Source organism: Talpa europaea (genome assembly GCF_964194135.1).
Source record: "Talpa europaea genome assembly, chromosome: 3".
NCBI lineage: Eukaryota > Metazoa > Chordata > Mammalia > Eulipotyphla > Talpidae > Talpa > Talpa europaea.
The window spans coordinates 100,224,698-100,238,934 of record NC_140069.1 but is presented as its reverse complement, the minus strand read 5'-3'; the positions used below and the strand labels follow the sequence as shown (position 1 = coordinate 100,238,934).

At 51.6% G+C, this 14,237-nt stretch overlaps 2 protein-coding genes across 3 annotated transcripts; both read left to right on the top strand.

The window, feature by feature from the left end:
• Nucleotides 1–5,208: 5,208 nt before the first annotated feature.
• On the top strand, nucleotides 5,209–7,056 carry HOXA2 (homeobox A2; the record flags this gene model as incomplete). Its single annotated transcript, XM_084230357.1, has 2 exons — nucleotides 5,209–5,680; nucleotides 6,317–7,056. Exons 1-2 carry the CDS (start codon nucleotides 5,305–5,307, stop codon nucleotides 7,054–7,056), a joined length of 1,116 nt encoding a protein of 371 aa, XP_084086483.1. The 5' UTR covers nucleotides 5,209–5,304.
• A 4,789-nt stretch (nucleotides 7,057–11,845) lies between these two features.
• Nucleotides 11,846–13,329, top strand: HOXA1 (homeobox A1; the record flags this gene model as incomplete). 2 transcript variants are annotated; one of them, XM_084229570.1, is made up of 2 exons in its annotated part: nucleotides 11,846–12,494; nucleotides 12,974–13,329. In XM_084229570.1, 2 exons carry the CDS (start codon nucleotides 11,846–11,848, stop codon nucleotides 13,327–13,329), a joined length of 1,005 nt encoding a protein of 334 aa, XP_084085696.1. The 2 variants fall into 2 exon arrangements, with proteins under 2 accessions (XP_084085696.1, XP_084085697.1); XM_084229571.1 differs by lacking the exon at nucleotides 12,974–13,329 and having other exon boundaries at nucleotides 11,846–12,193; nucleotides 12,400–12,459.
• Between the last annotated feature and the right edge of the window lie 908 nt (nucleotides 13,330–14,237).

The window sequence follows — 14,237 nt, the reverse complement described above, 5'->3', positions numbered from 1 at the left end:
GTCTCCCCTCTATCACCTCCCCTGGTTTTGTTTTCTTTGGTAACAAGTTTTTATAGTTTATGTGACGTAGCAATCTTGGTTGCTGGAATGGCTGTCAGTATCAGTAGCGATATTTATCTCCTCCCGCCCCGGCTCGGCCGCTGGCCCTGCACTCTTTACCTTCTCTACTCTTTGATCAGAAACAGGGTATATGAACAAATTTTCTAGTCGAGTTCTTCAATGTGAATTTGTTCGTACATTATGGCTCCCGAGGGGAAGCGATTACTTTTTTTTTTTTTAATTTTTAGGGTTTTTTTTTTGTTTAAAAATTGCACTTCTTGTAAAGAGCGGAAAAAAAATCAAAGGCGCTTTGAAACAGGGGCTCCCTGTGCAAGGATAACTAAGTGTACGTCTTTCCGTGTGTGTATGCTGGTGAACAGTCAGATTTATTTATATTTTTTTTGCAAGCATTGAATAAGTTTTAAATATTATTTATCCCCATCTGTTCGTATTTATATTAAAGAAATTCTGTACCCTGGTTGTTCAGAAGGTTTCTGGGCCTTTTGTTCAATGGTGTATTGGCGTACATAGGAAACATTTATTTGAAAGGGAAATATAATTCCTTTATAAAAACGGTAATGATGCAATAATACCAGAGAGGTTCCAGCTTTTGCAAACAGTGATTTCGGTTTGTAACATCCGACGAAACCGATAAATCAGTCTGTAAACCCGAAAAAATGCTAGATTTGTTTTGAGAGTAATACATTCCTTGCTGCTCACATTCTGAGAAACAAAACAAAAAAAAAATAAAGTCTTTATTCTGAATAATATCCGTGTGCAGAAGGGGTTCTTTGGCTGAAGATGGGGATCTGCGTGGAATTCCGGCGGTGATGAACTGGCTGGGCAGGCCGCAGCAGCCCTCCAGGTCCGGCTCGGGGCTTGGCCAGGCGACTCGTGTGGGAGCTCGGCGGATTCTCGGAAGGCAGCCGGAGCTCTTAGCGGCAGCAGTTTTGGAACCGCCCAAGCGGCCAGCCCGTCGGGCAGCCTGGTTCCCAGCTGCCACGGATGCCGGCTGCGGGCTCTGGAACTGCTGAGTGCGGGAGAAACAATGGCTGGAGGCTGGAGGCGCGGCGGGGCGCCCAGGTGCTCGAGCGGGCCCCACGGAGGAATCGGGCACGATTGTCTTCTCCGAGATTGTCCTCGGATCAAAGCTTTACATCCCACGCCTTAACCGGGGGAAGAGCCTGCAGCAAGGGGGATGCGGAGCACTTTCCAGGAGCAACCGGATTCCTCTGCGCCAGGAAGAAAGAATCACTACTAAAATCGCCACTTGGAGCTAGGCAGTTAGAAAGAAAGCGAAGCTCGCCCAGTTCTCCAGCAAAAGGACGACTGAGCTCAGAGAGGCCTCCCTGAGCCTTCCCTGGACTGCTCCAGCCCAAGCATGGACTCTTGCGGCAATTTAGGATTTGGCATTCTCAGAATTTATTTCCTCTCCTGTTTTCCTCTTATGGCCCCAGGGAGAGGGAGGCAGGAGATTGGAATCCTTCTAATAAAAAATGCAGTTTTGTAAGTACTTCTTTCATTTGATGCTCTAGGAGCTAACATTACCTTTCTGCTCCTGCATCGAAGACAGGCCTGCCTACTGACTGCTTGGCAGAGGCAAAGGCAGGCACAGGAAAGTTAAATATTTTCATCTTAAAGGATTGCTCCGAGAAGGAATCAAATTCAGAAGGTGCAAACCTCAGAACTGGACACCTCCCAAAGCTGGAGGTGAGGAACCACTTGCGTCTGGGGATCAGGAACATCTACTGTGAAAAACAACCCCCACCTCCCTTCTCCCTGGATTGAGGTGAAAAATGTCGCCATTTTGTTTGCAATCCAAAATATCTATCACCATGGCTTCTATCTCCCCCCTGAGAAGCTCCTCAGATGATCTTTAGAAACAGGCACTGGAGCTGAGTCCATAGAAGCTGCTTTTAGGAAACCTTATGTTTTAGGAAAAAAGAAAAAGTCTCAGAAGATGCAAGGCCAGGTGGCTGTAGCGATCTGAGTGTTTCTCCCACAGTGAGAGGTTCTCCCTCGCATCTGTCCTGGTGCTCCTGTATGTGTTTCTTTAAGTTTGGTCTGTGAAAGTAGATTTTCTCCCCATGCCATCCCACCCTCCCTATATGGCAAACCTTGGAAAGGCAGAGGCTGGACAGCCAGTCTTTGTGAGGACTGGAGCTTCCACCCTTTGGTTGTTCAGATCTGAAGTGTGCAGGCTGAACAACACAGGATTCTTAAGTAATCATTTTAGAGATATGTATAAAAATACCTGGGAAAATAAGGAACAGCGTGTGTGTGTGTGTGTGTGTGTGTGTGTGTGTGTGTGTGCATGAGAGAGAGAGAGAGAGAGAGAGAGAGAGGGAGAGAGAGATTCAGCAAGAACATCTTCTTTCAGGGATACCACTATTTGAACCCATTTCTAAAATCACCTCTTTAGCTGAGGAAGGAATGGTTAGGTTTCCTCCTTCCTTCAGGAGACAGATTCTAAAATGAGATTCTAATACGATTTCCCCTTTCTTGCCAAAGACATTCATTTTGAATCTCCAAGAAAAAATCGTTCTCACACCCAGCTTCCTAGATATTAAAAAGAAATTCTTATTAAAATGCCGCCTGCCTTAAAGTAATAGATTTGGGAAAGAGTTCAGTGTTGAATGGTCAAAGAAAAGGGGTTTCTTCCAGATGGTATTTGAATTAAGGCTGCTGAGGAGAACAGAAAGCTCTCACCCACGCAGACCCTGACAAAGCCTCAGCGATATGGGGGCAGCGTTGCTCCCTCTCTGCAGCTCCCCCTCCCTTTAACCCCCCTAGATTTTCTGGTAAAAGCAAATGCTAAAAGCCACCATCCCAGATTCTGCAAAATACCTTTCCTAAAAGCAGCCTTATAACTTTATCCGCTTCCAAAAGATATCTTTAAAAAGACTAGTTTTCCTTGTTTACTTGCGTTTCCTGCTCTCTTCTTTGCTCGGCCACATTTGATCTTGGAAAGAGCTCGAAGCTGAAATGTGTTCTTAAGGGCCAGAAGCTGTCAAGGCTTTTGGTGAATAAGATTGATCGCGCCCAGACTTCCTTCAGAGCTTTGTTTGGAATAAAAGCAAGAAAACTGAAAAACTTCAGATTTTCCAAAATAGCATCTCTATCTGTGAGGCGATGCTCTGGGCTCCTCAATGACTGAGGCCACTTTATATCCAATTTCTAACCCAACCTCCCTTTGATGCCGGCCTCTGAGATGGAGTTCCACCCTTGCTCCTTGGTCAGCCTTTCTTGTTTTCTACTAGATTTTTCTTCCCAGCCAACCTCCCTCTCCCTGGCCATCAGAATGATTTATTTTCCTGCCACCGATGCCTGCCGGCCTGGGAGAGTCTGATCACTCAGTCCATTTCAAAGGATGCAAAAGCGAATCATCATGGGGTGGGGGTGGGGGGGAGATACCTTCAGACTTCTCTCAATCTCCTTCGCTCTTTCTGGCTTGGTGGATTTTTAAAAAGTTATTGTTTGGCACCTAAAGGTGTTGTTCTTTGAACCCTCCAGCACAGTTCAAGATGCACCCAGTCTCCAGTCTCCAAATTGGAAAAAAGAGAGAGTGAATAGAGAAAGAGAACCTCTATCATTCCTCCTGAGTCACCGTCTCTCTTCCGCAGTGATGTTTCCCAGCACAGAACCCCAGCGCAAACATCCCTGGTGGCTAGGAGAAGGCTGGCGTGGGAGACGCTTGGGGCTGCTGGGGACCACTCTCTGCGTCTGCCTCAACCAGCCCCAGCCAGAGCCACAAGGATGAGGACAAGAGCAGGAAAAGAAAAAGGGGAAGAACAGAGAAACGGGCACCTTCTCCCTCCCTGATGCTCACTTCCAAAACACTTCCTGGAAATCAGAAATACTCACCGCACCCGAGCCCTGCGGGTATGAAACCCAGAATGCCAGGAGCCGCACGCGCCTGCTCGGGGCGGCATTTCTTTGGCTGGCCGCCGCCCTGGCTACAAGGGTTTGGACACATGGACCCGGGGTGGCTGTCTCGCCTGGCACATGCCTCTATCTCTCTCCAGCCACTCCTGAAAAGTTGATGGAACAGGAAGGTCGGGGAGCTTCGAGGTCGCCTCCCGTTTTTCACTTCCCGCGGAGCCAGACGCAGAGCTGCCCAGGAAGAGCCGCCTAACAATGGGCCAGGGTCCCGGGTCCGGGGCGCAGACTCCGGGCTGGGCTTGGTGGGGGAGGCGAGGGGCTGCGGGAAGGGGGCGGGCAGGAGAGGTGGATGGAGGAGGCAGAAGGAGGAGGTGAGGAGACAAGAGGAAAAAAAGAGGAAAAGAGGGAAAAAACAGATCGAGATGAAGGAAAGCAGAGACACAGAGAGGTCAGTTCTCCAGATCCAGGAACTGGCTTTGGGAATGAAAAGGGAGAAAATCCCCTTAAGAATCCTCTCTCTCTCTCTCTCTCTCTCTCTCTCTCTCTCTCTCTCTCTCTCTCTCTCTCTCTCTCTCTCTGTCTCTGTCTCTCTCTCCCTCTCTCCCCCGTCTTCCCTTTGCCACTCCTTTCTTCCTGCAGTCTGATCTCCTCTCTCCTCTGCTCCTTCCTCCAGCCTTAGCAGAACTTATGTGACTGGGATGCGGGGCCCTCGGGTGTCAAAACTTTGAAGATTAATGGATTACTTTGTTAATGACTGCAGGCGTCAGACCGAGGTGCTTAAATGATTTGTGAGGTGCGAGGCTCTTCCCGACAGTCCCAAACAATGCGCGGAGTGTGCGGGGGAGGCAGAGGGCGGCCGGCGGCGGGCCCGGCAGCCGGGCTCACCCTGGCACACGCACACACTCACACACACTTGCAGGCGCACACCCATCCTCGCCGGTCGGGAGGCAGCAGCAGGCTCCCTCGCCCCCACGCACGCCCAGGCATCCCCACCCACAGCCACATATATGTGTTTTTGCCCTGAAAAAAGTGTAAATAAAGCCTCACTGGCCCCCAATGAGGCGTTCCTTCCCGACTTTTTTGGATCAATCAAACAGACAGTGGCTTCTTTTGATTAAAGCCCAAATTGTCATTGGGCAGAAGCAATCATGTGACAGCCAATTCGGTCCAATTTCAACCTTGTCTCCATGAATTCAATAGTTTAATAGTAGCGCGGTCCCCATACGGCTGTAATCAGTGAATTAGAAAAAAAACACCCCAGCAGCGATCTTCTATGATAGATTTTTTTTTTCTTCCGCACTCGCCTTTTTCCCGGGCCTTGCCCCCCCAAAACCCCTCCAGAAGAGGGAACTTTTTCTCCGAGGGGGCTCCAAGGAGAAGGCCATGAATTACGAATTTGAGCGAGAGATTGGTTTTATCAATAGCCAGCCGTCGCTCGCTGAGTGCCTGACATCTTTTCCCCCTGTCGCTGATACATTTCAAAGTTCATCAATCAAGACCTCGACGCTTTCACACTCGACACTGATTCCTCCTCCTTTTGAGCAGACCATTCCCAGCCTGAACCCGGGCAGTCACCCTCGCCACGGCGCTGGCGGCCGCCCCAAGCCGAGCCCCGCGGGCAGCCGCGGCAGCCCAGTGCCCGCCGGCGCCCTGCAGCCGCCCGAGTACCCCTGGATGAAGGAGAAGAAGGCGGCCAAGAAAACCGCTCTGCCGCCCGCCTCGGCCGCCGCCGCCGGCCCTGCCTGCCTCAGCCACAAAGGTCAGTCCAAAGGCTCGGCCCCAGGTCCCCGAACCCGCTTCCCCCCTCGGGCTGCCCGAGAGCGGTTCTGGGGGGAGGGGAGCGTGGGCTGCGAGGGAAGGGGGAGATGCTTGGCTGCCTTCCCTTCCCTTGTGGGCTCAGGAATGGGGTTGACGGGGAGAAGAGAGATGCTGGGCTCCACCACGAGACGCACACATATATCTATTTAAGAAGGGGGGGAAACTTTCCCTAACTTGGGTAATGTGGGATGATTTATTTGAGTTGGAACTGACCTCCTCTTGTCTAGTTGTCCTAGAGTTTGGCTTTTTGACAGTAATGAAGAGTGATAGATCGCTCTTGCTCAGCTAAGCAGCTGATGCATTAATTATAAATTGTGGTGTGGCTAATATAAAGTTTGCTCCCGGATGGAGAGGTTGGGGGGAGCTCCAGGCGAGATTCTGGTGGAGGTGGAAGACGTGGGGTCTCCCCGGGCTGGGCTCCCAGGAAAGGCAGCACAATAGCTCTCCTGCATCCAGGGGCGGCCATTTTGTTGCAGTTGATCTTTTCTGCTATATTTATTCTCCAGTGGAATAACCCTGCTCGGACCCTTCCACCTCCGACTGTGCGTGTGTCTCTTGTTGGTTTCCCTTTCCGCAGAATCCCTGGAAATCGCCGATGGCAGCAGCGGGGGCTCCCGGCGCCTGAGAACTGCTTACACCAACACGCAGCTTTTAGAGCTGGAGAAAGAATTTCATTTCAACAAGTACCTTTGCAGACCCCGAAGGGTGGAGATCGCAGCGCTGCTGGATTTGACTGAGAGACAAGTGAAAGTGTGGTTTCAGAACCGGAGGATGAAGCACAAGAGGCAGACCCAGTGCAAGGAGAACCAAAACGGTGACGGGAAATTTAAAAGCCTGGAAGACTCTGAGAAAGTGGAGGAGGATGAGGAAGAGAAGTCGCTCTTTGAGCAAGCTCTCAGCGTCTCCGGGGCCCTTCTGGAGAGGGAAGGTTACACTTTTCAGCAAAATGCCCTCTCTCAGCAGCAAGCTCCCAATGGACACAATGGTGACTCCCAAAGTTTCCCAGTTTCGCCTTTAACCAGCAATGAGAAAAATCTGAAACATTTTCAGCACCAGTCACCCACTGTTCCTAACTGCTTGTCAACAATGGGCCAGAACTGTGGCTCTGGCCTAAACAATGACAGTCCCGAGGCCCTCGAGGTCCCCTCTTTGCAGGACTTTAACGTTTTTTCCACAGATTCCTGCCTGCAGCTTTCAGATGCAGTCTCGCCCAGTTTGCCAGGTTCCCTCGACAGTCCAGTAGATATTTCAGCTGACAGTTTTGACTTTTTTACAGACACACTCACCACAATCGACTTGCAGCATCTGAATTACTAAAAACATTAAAGCAAAACAAAGCATCACAAAACAAAAACCCCTCTGACCAGGTGGTTTTGCCTTCTTTTATTCTGAGAGTTGATTTCTCTTTTATTTTCCTCTTGACCTACCCTCTCTTTCCTTTAAATGTTGGGGATTTGCTGTTTAGTGATTCCCCTGACCCAGTTTCAGAGCCATCTTTAACAGATTTTTTGGAGTTTTAGTTGCTTTAAGTCGAAACCAACACCCCTCTATGTGATTTCCTGAAGCAATATATGAGGCCTGCAAGAAAGTGATCATATAATGGTATCTTCACTTTCTTTTTATTTTTGTATAACATTAGGATGCATTGTCATGCGTATTTTTGGTAGAATAAATTCTCCTTTGCTATAAGTAGCTTTCTTATTTTTTTTCCTCCTCCTCTTTCTCCCAGCTCATAACGGTTTCTTTTTCCTCTTTTAGTCTAACTTGGTAAATAAAATTCTGGTCACAGTTTATTTTCTTTTTCAATTTTAATATATTTATTTAGTGGGCATGTTCAAAATCTTCAATCGACAGCAACAAAAAGAAAGCCAGAAAAATGGTTAGGGCTTCTGAGAAGTATTCTTTTTTTTTTTTCCAAGGGAATGGATTTCATTTTCTCATTGCAGCAATTCAAGCCATAGATTTAAATTTGGTAATAGAAACTGGATTGGGCAGCCTCAGTATTGGGCCAAGCCCAAGCTTTTGAAAGTGGAGAAATAAAGTGCCTACAGAAACTCCCAACTCCAGGGAGGAGAAACTTGGAGTTTCTTTAACAAGCCACCAGTGTCCAGGTCAATAACTAAGTTATCAACAATTCATTTATTTATACACATTTGTTTAAAACATCTACATTCCAATCCCCTCCTCCACAGACTCTCTGCCCCCGCCTCCATTTTCAGAGTGGTTGATCAGCCTCCCAGCTGTTGATGGGTCCAGGCAAACAGACCTAAAAGAGAAGAATGAAAAATAAAACAAAACAGTAGTTACGAGCGGGAAAATGCACTTCAGAAAGCATTCTTTTCAAACCTCTGGTTCAGTCATTCTCGGATTCTTTTTTCAGGACCAAAAAAAAAAAAAAAATCAATATTTCATTCTTAAATCTGTTTACATAGCAAATAGTGGATCATTAAAGCTTTGAAGTCAGGTTAGCAAGTTGAGATTTAAAACGGAGTGTTTCTGCACCCTAGGTTATAAATTAACCCAGTTTCTAGAGAGAGAAACAGAGAAAAAGCACTTTAAATGAAATATCAATAAAACGTGTGTTACTAGGTTGTTCTGTTCCCCCCTTCTTATGTCTCCCCATATTTATTTTCCCCTTATTGAGCTATGTTCTGATGACTACTTACCGTGAGAAAACGCAGCGTGTAAGCAACATGTGTGGGGGGCGGGTTGATTTAAGAACCCAGCTCTTACTAGCAAAGGCTTGGAAGCTACAGTGAAATTTCAGTGTTTCTCCTTGGGTTGCTCCTCGCCTTTCCCCATCTCCTTACCCCCCAAATCCCTGCAGCGACAGGGGCGCGTGAGGACCCGGCGGTTCTCCAGCCCCAGACGCCGAGTGGAGCAGGGCGGCCGGCCGCGGCCAGGGCTGCGCGGCTGCTGTTTGCATTCGTCCTACGCTCATAAATCAAACGCTTTCTATGAATGAGAATGTCATCAAAGAGATCAATTGCAGGAACACATGCACAAATAAAAATCCTCTTACGTATTTGCCGGGGATTCCCGTCCGAAAGCATTAAGTTAGAAGGCGTTTAGTCATAATTCATTTTTATTGCTCTTTTAAAACAACAGCTTGGCTGAGCCGCGGATGCTAGGAACAGCTCCCGGCCTCGGCGGCGTTTTGTCTCCTCGCTCCTTCCCTTTCTAGTAGAAGAGCCCAGAACGAGGAGCTTTGAGCCCAGCGAGTCGCTTGCAGGCTATCATTTAAATCGTGACCACGCTAGCCCTTCACCCACTGTCCCGTGACATTTAGCTCGAGTGGCGGGGCGCCGGCCTACTTCCCCAGAGGACCCCGGGTCTCCCACACCGCGGAATGAGCCCCCGGCTTTGGAGGTGGGGGAGGGGAGCGAGGTGGGGAAGGATCCCAGCTACGGAAGCCCGCGGGCGCGATGCCAGGGGAGGCTGCCTTTGTGATGAGCGCCGGGAGAGCAGCGCTCCGGGCGGCCGGCCGGGGCGGAGCTGGCGCCGCCGTGAGCACCCGGCCTGCAGGGAGCCGGGAGCCGCGCGCGGAGGCGGGTCGGTCGCCACCCGCGTGTCTGCGGGCCTGGGTGCGACCACGAGCGTGTGAACCCAAGAAGCAACTCCACCCATGCTGGCCTGAAAAGAGGCCAGGAAAAAGCTCCCCTCGGAGGTGGAAGGAGAGGAGCGCCGAGGCCGCGAACTAGCCGTGGAAGCAGAGCGGCTGCGGCTCGGCTGGGCTTTGTGGCGCCAGCCGGGCAGCCGAGAGCGTCTCGCACACCCCGGGCGGAGAAGGCCTGCAAAAGGATTGCAATAAGGCTGGGGGTAGGGGGGGGTACCGACGACTTTTGGCTCGGAGAACAGAGCGCCCGCAATGCCAGCGTGGACCCTCCCCACGGAAGCTCCTTTCCCCTGCGCCCGAGGCTTGGCGCTCCCGAGGAAGCAGCCTCCTGGAGGACCGCCTTGCCTTTCCCCTTCTCCAGGATGAGGTTCCCCAGGTGCTGAAATTGGGGGCAGGAGTGTGCTTTTCTGCCATAGCTCTCTCCTAACCATACTTGGGGGAATGGGTCAAAGGTCACAAAGAAATACCATTCCAAAGGGAAATATTTAGGGAAACGAGATTTCTTTGCTACAGAGTGAGTCTGCATGCGTTTCTCCTCTTGGGGGGACCGGGCTGAGGGAACTTATATATGTGAAGAACAGAAGACAGAAATCTGAGAGGATGACTAACATTTGAAATCTGCCTGCCTCAAGCAAAACTCACCTCTAACGGGGGAGGGAAAACTAGAGGGGAGTAGGAATCCCAGATCCACATGCAACCTTCATATAAATTTCATCTGTTGGATTCCGATGTATTTCTAGTAAACTAGAAAGGGTAAAACTTATATAGCACTGGCTGCGAAACTTCATGGATGATCTCTGGATTTCTTTTACCTAAGAAGACATCATTTCTCTGCCTCTGTTTGGCCTTTTCTGTCTATAAGCCAAGGGGTGACATGAGATCTAATAGTAAACAGCAATTAACGACCCAGTCAGCATCAGGGTAGGATGAGGGTGATGAAGAACAGGACCCCTGGCCTGGGACGATGCTCAGATTTGCTCTCTAGGGAGAGTTGAACGTTCACGCGAAGAACTAAGCAGTCAGTTACCAAGGGGAGGAGGTGGTGTTAGGGAAGAGGAAAGTGTCCTGTCCACCATCAGCCATCTGTCCACCGCCCCTCCCACCTGCCAGCCTCCACCCCCACTTCAGGCGTGCAGTAGAATGGGGGGTGGGTGGGTGTGTGGGTAGAGGAAGCTCTACCACTCCTAACGTCCCCCTCGAGAAAAAGAAATGTGGCTGGCTGGGCGGGGGGTGGGGGGCGGAGTGGGGGGCGAGTTCAGTGTAGGTCGCAGGAGCTGTGGTCTGGCCCTTTGTGGCCCCAGCCAGAACACACTGGCTCCTGGGTCCCGGGGAGCCGGCAGATGGCCTGCAGCGCGCAGCAGGGCCCCTACGCTGGCCACGTCCGCTAGCGTCATCTTTCTCTAGCCCCCCTCCCCTATCCCTCAAAATCTAGCCGCCAGAGTTGCTCCTGATTCTTAGGGCTCCCGGAGCAAAACCGAGTTGGGAGGAGAAAGGGGCGGAGAGCGCGATGAGAGGGAGGGGAAGGGCCTGGCCACCCCCGGCCTTTTCCGGAACGCTCTGCTCCAGGGCGCACCCGCTCCCGGGCGTCGAATTACAGAAGCTCTTCATTGCCATGCTGATGGACAGAGGCGGGGGAAAAGCGGGGGGCTGGTGGAGGGAGGAGACTTCAGAGACCCTCCAAGGAGAAGGGAAGTTTCTTTACTTGCCCTCGTCCCCTCCACGCCCACCCAGGTGCCCCCCCAGCTAGTCCTTTAGAAGCTTTCGGAGCTTGGAGAGCTGGTGGCCCAGGCGAGTCCCACGCCACCATCCTCTACGCCCCGGGCGCCCCACAGCACCGCCGCAGGGAAGGTGCAGCGCGAGCGCGCGGGGAGCTGGGCGCGCGGGGCGGGCGGCTTCCTACCCTTCCTCCTCGGCGCGCTGCGGTCTCGGCTGGCGTGGCCGTGGCGGCCCAGAGAGCTCCGGGCCACCGATTCCCGACCCGAGAGAGCCGGGACCCGCTTCCCTTCTCACCTCTCGCCAGTTCATCTTTCTGCGCATGCTGGGGAGGGGGACGGAGGCGGGGGATGTTTCTGCGCCCCCACCCCCCGGAGGGGGGGCGGGCGGAGCCGGCGCGCGGAGGGCAGTCTCTCCTCCCCTTCGCCCCAGCGCCGCGAATCTGCCTCTGCAGCCACCGCAGCTGCTGCCGCCGCTTGGGCTGCCTGGGGGGGCGACCGCGCGTCACCTAGACCGAGGAGCGCCGGGGATTTAAATGCCACTGAAACGGCGATCCATCACCGCGGGAGCGAGCAAACTTTCGCAGGAGGCCCTGCCATTGGCCGACACAGTCACGTGTCCTTCCCCAGGCGCCCTCCGCCCTCCCGCGCCCCCCCCTCCCGCCCCCCATTTGCTCACTGTACATTCATATCATTTTTCTTCTCTGGCCCCATGGAGGAAGTGAGAAAGTTGGCACGGTCACCCAGGGCTTCGCAGGACCAGGTCACTCAGTGACAGATGGACAATGCAAGGATGAGCTCCTTCCTGGAATATCCCATCCTCAGCGGCGGCGACTCGGGGACCTGCTCAGCAAGAACCTACCCCTCTGACCATGGAATTACAACTTTCCAGTCGTGCGCGGTCAGTGCCAACAGCTGCGGCAGCGACGACCGCTTCCTAGTGGGCAGGGGAGTGCAGATCAGCCCGCCCCACCACCACCACCACCACCACCACCCCCAGCCAGCCTCCTACCAGACTCCGGGGAACCTGGGGGTGTCCTACTCCCACTCGGGTTGTGGGCCAAGCTACAGCGCGCAGAACTTTGGCGCACCTTACAGCCCGTACTCCTTAAATCAGGAAGCAGAAGTAAGTGGTGGGTACCCCGCGTGTGCTCCCGCTGTTTATTCTGGAAATCTTTCATCTCCCATGGTCCAGCATCACCACCACCACCACCAGGGTTATGCTGGGGGCGCGGTGGGCTCGCCTCAGTACATTCACCACTCATATGGACAAGAGCACCAGAACCTGGCCCTGGCCACGTATAATAACTCCTTGTCCCCTCTCCACGCCAGCCACCAAGAAGCCTGTCGCTCCCCGGCATCAGAGACATCTTCTCCAGCGCAGACCTTTGACTGGATGAAAGTCAAAAGAAACCCTCCCAAAACAGGTCAGTCTTGCCATTACGTGGATGTTCCTTGACGATTCTGGAAGGAGCTGGTATTAGTTTTCCGAGGAAAACTAATATAAATTTTAAAGTTCTTGTTTCCATCCGGTATTGGGGAGATTGCCCAGGTGTGTCGAGGCAAAGGAGGGAATGGGACCTTATCTTTCCAAAGGGGCTGAGTTTTAGAGGTTCTGGAAGTAGGAAGTGGGTAGGTCTGTGTGTGTGTGTGTGTGGGGAGTGGAGTTGGTTGGGGGGGGGTTCTGCTAATATCTCCAGGCTCCATTAATCATCGGTCTGACCATGCTAATGGTTGACTTTGGGTTAACACTTTACACCTCATCACTCACCCTCCCTAGTCGGGTTTGTGTAGAGAAATTCTTGATTTCCCCTTTAGCTGAATGTTGCGCTGAGGCATGGAGGGGTCTCATATAGATTGTAAAATCTTTACCGTTTTCGCTCATCTCTTCCCACTGTGCCCCCAGGGAAGGTCGGAGAGTACGGCTACGTGGGTCAACCCAATTCAGTGCGCACCAACTTTACCACCAAGCAGCTCACGGAGCTGGAGAAGGAGTTCCATTTCAACAAGTATCTGACGCGCGCCCGCAGGGTGGAGATTGCCGCGTCCCTGCAGCTCAATGAGACCCAGGTGAAGATCTGGTTCCAGAACCGCCGCATGAAGCAGAAAAAACGCGAGAAGGAGGGTCTCTTGCCCATTTCTCCAGCCACCCCGCCGGGAAGCGACGAGAAGGCGGAGGAATCCTCAGAGAAGTCCAGCTCCTCGCCCTGCGTTCCTTCCCCGGAGTCTTCTACCTCAGATACTCTGACTACCTCCCACTGAGGCAGCCCCAGTTCCAGACACCGCAGCCCAGGCTACTCTTTGGGCTGGTCCTTCTTACCCAAAGCACATTCTTAGCTTATCTTCCTTTCCATTTACAGGCTCTCTCTTTCTTTCTGATCCTATCTGGGGAGCTCCTGGCCAGGATAATGTGTTTCCAGAGAATTCTGTTCTAGAGGCTTAAGGGGGTGGGGGGGGGGGAAGGATGTAAAGTCTTTAATGCAGGTTGGGTGTCATCGTCAAATCTTTGATGGCCCCTACCGCTCCTCCCCTGCCTTTAGGAGGTTTCCACAGAACCCACTTTCCTTTCAGATACCCTTTGGAAAATAATCACCTTTGCCAGCAGAAACATGCCAGAAGGAGGCCTCTCATCTTTAATGTATCTGTATATTTACAATTCCCCCCTACCTTGCCCTTAAAGTGGGCTAGAGAGAGCGTGCGTGCAGGAGCTCATGAAGAAGTGATGCACTATGAGCGCGTTTACACAATTCATCCCTTAATTTAATTCAGTTTCATGTGTGTGAGTTTGCTGGTTGTAAATACTTTGTTCTGAGAGATTTATCTTTATACAGATTTTCTAGCAATGTTTAGAGTAAGTGACTGAAACAGGGTGGGCAAACTCTCAAAAGCTGGTACAATTTTATATGTGGTTATAGGTGAAACTCACATGCCTCAAAAGGTAGCCTCCATTTGTTCTTTCAGTGAGTTAAGAAGGCCTGAAGAACCCAAGGTTCAGAAACTCAGTTTCCTGTGCTCTCTCCTCATCCATACCCCTGTCTTGTTTCTCTGGCCATGCTCCATTTAAAATTTGTGCTGGGCTATTTCGGTACCTAAAGGTGTTGTCCAAACCAGCTTTTTTCTTTCACAGTTATCTGTGCTGGATATGATGTCTTTTCAGCTCAATTGTTCAT